Below are 9,861 nucleotides of genomic sequence, written 5' to 3'. Positions count from 1 at the left end.
TGGGGGGAAGGGGCGGTGCAGACCCGCCCCTCGGTAACTCGAGCTCCAGCTGGCGGGCCTAGCTGCTGGGTCTTTGTCCTCTAGGTTCCTTTCTCCCCAGAAGGGCTAAGCAGATCCAGTGGAGGGAAGGCAGGCTCCAGCTCAGCCTCAGCTGGTGCAGAAGGGCCTCATGTGCAAGCGTGCCGCGAGCAGGTCCCTGTGGACAGACACAGAGAACCACACGCACATGTGGCCACTTCCCCAACATTCTGCACAAAGCCACTGTGCCCAAACTGGCAGAACTGCGGCCATGAACCCACTTCCATGACACGCCCATACTTAGCCAGGATGCTGGAACCCAGGCAGGCAGCCACATGGCGCGGTCACATTACCAACAGGCATACAGATGTGCTACACTCACCAAGCCGGGCGTGTCAGGACACTATCACATGCATGTGAATCAGGAAGTGACCCACCCACACCGTTTGGAGAAACGCTGGTCCACACAGTTATGCATATGCCAGACATACACCCACATACGTGCGCAATCATACACAGAGGTGCCACACAGGAGACGGCCCGACCGACCTGCCCGTGGGACCACGGCCTCAGACAATCCCATCTACCAGCCTTGCTCAGACCAAGGACTCAGGCCATATCAAACAGACACGGTGTCAGTGGAATGGGACATTTAATTGTCTCTAGGGGACAAGGAATGCGGGGCCTTTGGCAGAGCCCTGGCTAATGGAACCCACAAAGGTGCCCATCAGCCAGTGCCAGGCAGGGTGGCAGCCTCAGGGCCTGGCTGACAACAGCCAGCACTTGGGCTGTTGCTTAAGACAATTTCTGAGACTAGTGGGTAAGGAATGTTGCCTTTGAATGGAGAAGAGGGGGCTAAATTAGAGAGGGGGAGGAGGAGGGCTTGGGTTGCGGGGAGAGATTCTAAGGTCGGAAGGCTAGGAATGACAGGGAGTTGGTCACAAGGTCCTTCATGGCCGGCGGTGGCTGCGGGGGGACGTGGTGATGGAGTCCAGTGGGCTCAGGCCAGTTTCAGGAACTCCTGCAGTGTGTTTTGTTCCACAGCCTCCACGAAAAGCTCATAGTCCTAGGCGAGGGGAGGGGAGAGATGGTCAGCCTGAGTGCTGGTGTTTTGTCCCAGGTCTGACTGACTTCTGAGTCAGCAGAAGTCCTACACTTCCCCACTCCCAACCCCCGGGGTTCATACCCCACAGTACTGGTCCCCGTTGACAATCTGGGGTGGGGTGGCCTTGGGGTTGCCCGCCAAGGCTCGCATCTCATCCCGCAGGGCGTTGTCCTGGGAGATGTCCACTAGCTGGTACTGGATGCGCTTCCCATCCAGGATGCGGGTCACCTCGCTCTGCTGGGACTTGATCTGGGGGTAGAGGGCGGGCAGGGGTTAGTGAGCAGGCTGGAGGATTTACGGGGGAAACCTGGGCAGAAAGACAGGGACTGTGGCCAGTAGTTTTTGTGTCCCTCCACACCCTGGGCGAGGGTTCTGGCCACTAGGGAGTTAGGAGGATGAGTCAGGTTTGCAGCGGGGCAGGATGAGAAGAGGGACCACCATGAGGAGGGGAGTCAGAACGAAGGGAAGTGGGATAAAGTTCAGAGTGGAGAGAACCAGGAACTCAGCGAGGGGAAGGCAGGGCAGGCCTTGGTGGAGGCAGGTTAAGGGGCCACCCCTGCCTAGGTACAAAGTGGGGGAGAGGAAGAGCACGATCAGGACGTGATCGGGGTCGCAGGGGGGTTGCAGAGAGTGTCTGAGAGATGGGATGGGCGCGGGCAGCTCGTCCTGGGGCTGCTAAGGATCCAGGATGCCCAACGGAGGAGTTCAAGGCACAGACTCGGGGCCCGCGTTGGGACTCGACCCAAGAGGCCGAGCCCCGCACCTTCTCGCCCCCCGCTCCGCCCTGGGGGCGGGTCTCCGGCGCCGGGCCGTAGCGCCCGGACTCCGCCGCCCAAGCTTTCACCCGGGGCGTGCACTCACTTCGCGGGAGCCGGTGACCGACGTGCTGTAGACGCGCAGGCCGCTCATGCTGCGGGTGGACTGGCAAGCCGACAAGCGGACGGATGGCTGGCTGTAGCGGCAGCCGCACGGCCTGGAGACGACGCCGCCGCGCTCGGGAGCGGTTTCCTTCCTGCTCTGCCCGCGAGTCACCGCTCTCAGGACCAATGGGCGGCGCGGGCAGGCGTGCGGCCGGGGCGGAGCCTGCGCGACCCCGCCCCGCGCGCCGCTGCCCCCTCCCCCCCCCCTCAGTGACGGGGCGCGCCGAGGACCCCAGTGCTGCGCGAGGCCGTCCCCTCCCGCGCCTTCCCTGATCTGGGGTTCAGCGTGAGGTGGGGGGAGGGGGCTGGTGGCCGGAAAGGCCAGGGAGGGCCTGGGTGACGGCTTGGCAAAGGCCTTTTCAGCGTCGCCCGGGTTTGCTGCACCCAGCTACCCACCCTCAGTGCCACGATAGCACGGCGCAGCTGGAGCTTTGAAGGCTTGGGCTGTTTTGAAACTTACAGTTCCTTGGCTAGGGAATCTTGCTCCAAGGGACCCCTTCCCACAGTCCCCGGGTGACACTCATACATGGCTAACCCCATGGCACACCAAAGCAGGGACAGCCCCTGCTGGGAGATTTCCCCACAAGTTCCTCTCTACTCAGGCAAGTCTAGACAAGGAAGGGTGGTGGCCGGAGACAGGGCCACACCCTCAAGGCACCAGATGGAGGCCAAGGTAAGAGTTTGCTAGCTCTAGAACGGGTGGAGGCAGCAGTTGGTCGGGACTCCGGGGAGCCCGGCCCGCCCTTGTTCAAGATCCACAGCTGGTCTCAGGGTGGCCCTAGCTCAACTCCAACCCCAGATGTCATTCTAAAGCTGCTCCTGCTCCCAGAAAAAATCCAGGGGGTTGAGAGACTCATCAGCCCAAATTGGGCTCAGCTGTCTGTCTGGGGTTGGCCAGGACTGCCCTCACAGGCCCCCCACCCCACCCCAGGGCTCAAATAGCAGCCCAGAAAGACCACCTTAGCTCCGTGAGGCAAACAGGGCCCTGCCTGGCTCCAGGGAAGCCACTTCCTCACAGCAACCTAGAAGCAGACTTCCTCTCAGAGACTTACTGAAACTCTTTCCAACGACAGACTTGCTCAATGACTCAGGGCAGCTTCACCCAATAGAAAGTAATGTCAGAAGAGATCTTATTTGTCCCCATAGAGAACACCAGAGGAGCGGTAGTGGTAGAAACACAGATGAGAGGCTGGACCTGCCAAAGGTCCCTCCTTGCTGCTGTCTGGGGAACTTGGCTAAACACCCGGGCCTTGGTTCCAATAAGGCAAAATGAAGGGTGGAGTAAGGGATGGTGATAATGGTGATGGAAAACTGAGGAGTTTGTTAAATATTTTATTTTGTAATCAAAATAGGCAATACAAACCAGTTGACATAACAAGGATTCATATAAATAACTGCTTATAAACTTTGAGGAAAAATACCCGTGAGCATGGTGGCTGGGCTCCCAACACAGGGTGGAGACCAACCAGGCAGCTCTGCTTTTAGGAGGCAGGAAGGAGCCCAGAGGCTGAGGGGATGGCTGGGTGGGGCTGCTCTGAATGGAAGCGATACATCACTCCATAAATAAGACACAAAATTGTAAAAACACTTAACGAGTCTCATTCAGACCCAAGAATGAGGTCCAGGATGCTTCTCTGACAGCTCAAAGCTTAGCAACAAACTCAGTGGCTGGCTTCTGAACTGCTCAGTGCTCCTCCATACCCTTACAAAGCCTTGGCTTGGCCTGGCTCCAGATCTAGAGGAGGCCTGGGGCCAGCCCAACAACCGGATACAAACAATTGTGTTCTGAGATGCTCCATACATGAGAAGGCAAGAGAAAATAAAAAGCACAGGGTCCCCAAAGGCCCCAGAGAAACAAAACCCAGCAAATACGGAAAGCTAGAACTTAGAGCCAAGCTATACCGGGTACTCTGAACTTTCAAAGGGGCCCCAGAGCAATAAAGGGAAAGGACCCTGCCCCTAAACAAAAGAGAGGCACAAATCAGGACTGGGCTCTGGCCTCAGCCCCAGGAGGAGGAGGTGAGTAACTTGACAGTTGCCCTGTGGCAATATGAGGGAAAATCCTGCCCAAACCCAGAACCATAGAGAAGAGTTTACAAGGGGGCTACCTGGATGGCCTGAGAACAAAGGAGAAGGGAGCTGTGCTAACCACATGGCCAGGGCCCCATGGGACAGAGCAGCTGGAGAATGGAGTATCCTGTAAAATGGCATGACAGCTCAGATTAAGGAGACCTGGATACAATCCCTAGGCCAATTCTAGTGGGTGCTTTGCTAATAAACAGATCACCCTGAGGCATCTGTGAGAACAAGAGTCCTGAGGAAGCAGCAGTGGGACCAGGCCAAAGAATACCCCGAAAGCCAACTTAGATCCCAGGCAGGCTAGCCGAATGGTCTGAGAATTCTCACATGGCCACTGTGACTGGTACTCAGCCTTTCCAGTGGACATCAGCAGGACCAAAGTATGGAGTGGGAATGAACGTGGATCCATCCAGAGGACAGAAAAGGGAAGTGAGCAGCCTGTTTACCTTTGACGTCAGCCTGGGGCTGGGAACAGTCTGTGAGGACTTATCAGTTAACCTGCAAAAGTTAATTAGTAACTCACCCTCAAAGGGTAAATCAGTATGACAGGACAAATGCAATCCAACAAGGCAAAGCCAGTGTGGGGCAGGGCAGGCACAGTTCCTTAATCAGCCCTTGGCCCCAGATGCAGGTTCTTACCCCCCTCCATCCCTTCTCTCTGGGAACAGCAGCAAATAGGAGGCAAGAGATTGTCAGGGCAGGACCTGCAAGACTGGGCTCTCAGCAGACCAGATCTTCCCTGGGGGAACAGAGTCTATGCCACCCCCAGCATTCCTCACTGAGTGACACAGTTTTCTCCCATATCCTGGGCATATCTGTCTGACATGGTGGTCCTTAAGTCCTCGATGTCACGGCGCAGCTGTTGAACCTCTTCTAGTTTCCTCCTGATCACATCTGGCTTCTGCAAATCTAGTTGAATCCCTGGGTGCTGTGCAGCTGGGGAGAAGAGCATTTCAAGAGAATGTTAGTCAGTTAGGAGATGCTTTCAATGGAGGGGGTGGTATGGATACGCAGTACTTTGAGACCCATGGTCTTAAAACGCATGTTTTTAAAAAAGCAGATGGGGATAGTGGGCTGAAAACTTGCTAAGGGCCATTTTCTGTTTGTCCCGCATTCAAGTACCCATAAGGATGACTGCTTCCAAAACAGATTTACTGAGTATCTACTTTGCAAAACACATAAACTCCCAGGGGCAGTGACCAGGTCTACAGAGCCTTGATCACACAAAGGATGGGAAAATTGGATGGGGGTGACAGAAGAATGAAAGCCACTCTCTCCTGTGTCCCAGACTGGCCTGAGGACTCACAGTGAATGCCCAGGAGCAGGGAGAGATTGGGGTCATGGCCCTGGGCCCTCTGGGTCACAATGCTACAGACAGCCTGCAGATCTTGAAGGCAACTGGCCAACTCCTGGTGCAGTTCAAATGCCAGCTGGGCTGTATCTGGTGAAGATGGAGACCCTGGTTGGGCTTGACGCAGGTGTTCCTGGAGTGTCAGATTCTTCTCGATCAGGTCCTGGTTCTGTACTGAAAGCTGAGCCGACAGATGGGCAAACACATTAACCCAAGCCCAGGGAAGGGCAGACTATTTATACATGTACGTGAATACACGAGTCACAGGGGATATCGCCCCCTCCCCACCACTACCAACAGGCTTAGCACTCCCCCTATTCCCAAAACTGGGCCTAAGTTCTCCTGCAGGTAGGTCAGGCCCATAGGGTTCCAGTACTGGAGTCTTCCCCAGCAGACTCTGAGTCATCAGCCTCCAGGTTTCTGTTCAGGAACCAGAGAAGATACTCCCGCCCCTCGGAACTCTATCTGAAGGCAGTCCCTCAGCCAACTCTGTTAAGCAGGCTATTAGAGGAGGCTTAACGTGAACTGTGAAATCTGAGGAGACACTGGTTTCAATCTCTCCCTGCCACCCTGACAAAAGTGGCCACCAGCCAGCCTGATCAGAGTGTGTCAGAGGAATAAAGGGGGCAAGAAAGACAACAATACAGCTAGTGGCCACTGGGTGGGGGCCTGAGGGAGCTAGGAACCTGGAGGACACAGCACTGGAATGTGCCCTGCTTGCATTTTTACACCTTCACCTCAGTAGAATCAGGCTTTTCTACAAAGATCAGCTATTCATGTATGTCTGTGTCTCCTTCTCTCTCTCTCCCTGAACAGCTTAACCCATTTTCCCCTCCCTCCCTCTATTCTGAATAGAGTTCTTCCTCCAGTCCCAGCCTTTCACGTCCACTGGGCCATGTGACAATCCCAGCTCTGAGAGACTCCTTCCTAGGTCAGTGAACTTGGTCACCCCTTGCTGACAGCTCTGTATACTCCATGAGGACCACCGAGCTCTCAGTCTTCTTGAACCCTTCCTCCCCAACCCCACAAACCTGTGGCTAAAGGAAAACAAAGGGAGAGAGACTGACTTCTTGCATCCAAAACACATTCCTGGGTAAATATGGCCTAAGATGGGATTACGACCTTTAACAGAAAGGATGATGCGGCGTCCCTTTCCATTCTTCTGTCAAAAACAGTTGTTCAGCAGGGACCTCTCAAACATGAGGGCTCTTGTGGGAGTAGGGATGGGGAAGGTACACTGAGAAATCAGGCTTGTGGAGGCAGTACCACAAGGCCCAGATGCTGCTGCTCACCTCTTTCACGGCTGTGCGAAGCTGCTGCAGGGCTGTCTCCCTCCGCTGGGCCTCCTCTTTCAGGGCCTGGCTTGCTCCTTCTTCCTGAGCCACCTCCTGCTCTAGGCTCTGAATCCCAGGGCAAGGAGTGGTAGGATTGCATATGAGGAGTAACAAATCTGGTTTAGACCATGTCACCTCTGGCCTGGACTATATAGTAAAGCCCCACCCCGCCCATACACAGCTTAGAGATTATCTTAGAAAAGCCCTGATCTGCTACTTCCCTTTGAAACCCTCCTATAGTTGCTGACCAATTAGAGGTCAGCTCCTCAGCAGGGCATTCCAGACTAGTCTGGCCCTTACCTACTTTTCTAGCCACATCTCTTTTCACCTTCCACACAGCCTCTACTCCAGCCACATCAAATGACTGCACAGCCTTCATTCCCAAAGGCTCTAGCTCCAAACTTGCTCACTCTCCTTCCCCTTTGTCTAGGCTACTCTTCTGCTCTATAACCCAGGAAACCTTCAAGGCCCACCTGAGCCTTCCTTAATCCGCAAATCAGATTCTATTAATCCTACTCTCGCCCTGCTACTCATACTTCCATCATGGCTCATGAGTACACTTGTTGGCAGTGCACATGGTTCCCCCCCTCTCCATAACTTTCTTGAGGGCAAGAAATGTCTATTCAGTTGAGTTCAGTACTTACTGAACACTGTGACAGGCACTGAGGATACTGAAAAGAATACCAAACAATACCAGTCTTTGAGGAGCCCACAGCCAAAGCCCTTGAGAATACTGTGTATTAAATGCTTCTGACAGAGATAAGGGGTAGGAGTGCTCCCACAGTCACCTAATCTAGTTAGGAGGGAGAGGGGGAGAGGGAGGGAGAGAGAGAGTGTGTGTGTGTGTAGGGATGGTCAGGGTCAGGGAGAGGGAGGTATTTATGTCTGTTATTTTTTGCCTCTCATTCTATTCATTCCAACTCCCCTCCCCCAATTTTGAAACTTATTTGAATAAAGTATTTAAAAATTTTCTGAATTTTCCCATTTTGTATTAATAAAAAACTGCCAAAGGAGAACATCTCATCACCATGAAATACCCAAGGTGACAGTTTTGAATCTACTTGATTCCAGCAAATTCATCTGATATTTTAATTTGCCTGAGAAGTTTCATCATGGGTAAATGTAAAAGGTGGGGCTTTTTTGGGGCGCCTGGGTGGCTCAGTTGGTTGAGCATCTTACTTTGGCTCAGGACATGATCTTGCAGCTCGTGAGTTTGAACCCTGCATTGGGCTCTGTGCTGACAACTCAGAGCCTGGCACCTGCTTCAGATTATCTCTCCATCTCTCTGTCCCTCTCCCACTCATGCACTCTCTCTTAAATATAAATAAAATATTTAAAAAATATATATATTTAAAAAAAGTTGGGCTTTTTCAACCTTTTTGAGAGCTGAGGGTTTCAGGGTATGTATTTGAGACACATTAAAAGCTCTACTAGGAACCTGGGATTTTAAATGGATATAAACACTCACTAGGCTTGACTATCTTCTTTTAGGACTTGAAATAGGGGAACTAGACAGACGTAGCCCAACCTACATGATGGCAAAGGCAGGACTGCAGCTTTGAGCTGCTCTCAGAGTGAGTGCATTTCACAGTTTTGATGAGAAAACCTCTTTTGGAGTCCAAAGAGAACCTGAGTGCACCTGCTTTACCTAGGGTTTTTTGGAGAACCCAATTAAGGACACCTCCCTACTCTGGCCCAAAATAGAAACCAGGAGTTGTCTTTAGTTTTTCCTTATTCTCTAACCCCCTACATCTTGTCAGTCACTGATTCCTCTTAATTCCACTTCCTAAAATTCACTTGAATCTGTCCCTCACAGCTTCTTCTCCTTGCTATGCTGCCAGGTTCCTTCATCATCTCTCACCAGGATTTCTGCAATAATCCACCAGCCTCCAGCCTTGTTTCTCTCCAAGTGCCAATCTTTCCACACTCAAGCCTGAGTTGCAAATCTGACTACCTCACACCTAAATTACATTCTATTCGCACTGTCAGTATGGAGCCCGATGTAGGGATTGAGCCCACGAACTGTGAGATCATGACCTGAGCCAAAATTGAGTTGGACTCTTAACCGAACGAGCCACCCAAGCGCTCCGTGTGCTATTCCTTCTATGTGGAATTCTAAAACCAAAGTATTCAGCTCTTCTTTGCCTAGCTAACTTTTCCTCCTTGTTCCAGGCTCATGATCTCCAGAAACCCTTCCTTAACCTGCCCTGCTTTCACTGACTCTTCTATGCTCCCCCAAAGCAGCAAGGACATTGTTCTCATAATATTGTGCTAAAACCTCTTCCCCACAAGATTGTAGGCTAAAAGCACTGATTGGGTCTCATTCTTGCTATACTCCTAACACTGAGCAAATTGTATGACAGAGAATATAGAGTTGGCCGAATTCTAGAGATTCCATCAAGTCCTGCTCACCGTGTCATAAGGACACCAGCTCACCTGTACTTGTGAACGCAGCTGATCCATCTTCTGTTGTTGCTTCTCCACAATCTGAAAGGCAAAGTTATCAAGGAAGGCTATAAGCACAGGCTGATGGTAAGGTCAGAGGGCAAGAGGCTACATCAGGATCTATGGTCTATTAGTGCCACTGTGGCTATAGCCAATCAATAGTGAAACCAGGGTGAAAGCAATTTAGCTCTACTTACAGAAAAAAACCCAGATTCCCTATCCTAGCTAGCTAGCTTCACACTTCTGTACTCTACTCACAAAGAGGTTTAAACAGGAATGTAATGTGGACTATGACCACTACTGGGAGGAAGTGGGGAATTCACTCGGATAACTGTGGGCCAGTAGAATAAACTTTATATATAACCAGTGTACATTTTAATTCTTTAGTAGAGGACAGGACCAAAAATTCAGTTTAATGAAGTCTGGCCTATCCAGAGCTGTGATGAATGCTATTATTTATAGCTTTGGTCACAAGGCTGTTCAAGGAAGAGACCACGAATAGGCCATTTCCTGTCCTTTGAGACCTCAGGTATTCTCTGAACCATTTCTGGGGTATATTTATTTATTTTGAGAGAGCAAGTAGGGGAGGGGCAGAGAGCGGGGGGATAG

General features: G+C 52.1%; 3 protein-coding genes across 6 annotated transcripts in view; all 3 read right to left on the bottom strand.

Annotated features, from left to right (window-relative positions):
* CD52 (CD52 molecule) overlaps positions 1–9,861 on the bottom strand; it is a 49,303-nt gene that overhangs the window by 33,203 nt on the left and 6,239 nt on the right. The gene's annotated exons all lie outside the window — the stretch shown is intronic.
* Positions 654–2,161, bottom strand: SH3BGRL3 (SH3 domain binding glutamate rich protein like 3). Its single transcript, XM_086716121.1, has 3 exons — positions 1,985–2,161; positions 1,205–1,372; positions 654–1,084 (listed from the first exon to the last, which is right to left on the bottom strand). Exons 1-3 carry the CDS (start codon positions 2,030–2,032, stop codon positions 1,019–1,021), a joined length of 282 nt encoding a protein of 93 aa, XP_086572247.1. The 5' UTR covers positions 2,033–2,161; the 3' UTR covers positions 654–1,018.
* Positions 3,360–9,861, bottom strand: part of CEP85 (centrosomal protein 85) — a 35,768-nt gene continuing 29,266 nt past the window's right edge. For all 4 annotated transcript variants that reach the window (XM_086716117.1, XM_025935078.2, XM_086716118.1 and 1 more), the window contains 4 exons: positions 9,244–9,294; positions 6,766–6,873; positions 5,429–5,654; positions 3,360–5,058 (listed from right to left, as the gene is read on the bottom strand). In XM_086716117.1, coding sequence (XP_086572243.1) covers positions 4,898–5,058; positions 5,429–5,654; positions 6,766–6,873; positions 9,244–9,294 — 546 coding nt within the window. In that variant the 3' untranslated portion in view covers positions 3,360–4,897. The remainder of the gene's footprint in view (positions 5,059–5,428; positions 5,655–6,765; positions 6,874–9,243; positions 9,295–9,861) is intronic.

Source organism: Puma concolor, chromosome C1 (assembly GCF_028749965.1).
Source record: "Puma concolor isolate L17-30 chromosome C1, mPumCon1.1.hap2, whole genome shotgun sequence".
Taxonomy (NCBI): Eukaryota; Metazoa; Chordata; class Mammalia; order Carnivora; family Felidae; genus Puma; species Puma concolor.
This window is presented reverse-complemented; position numbering and strand designations above follow the sequence as displayed.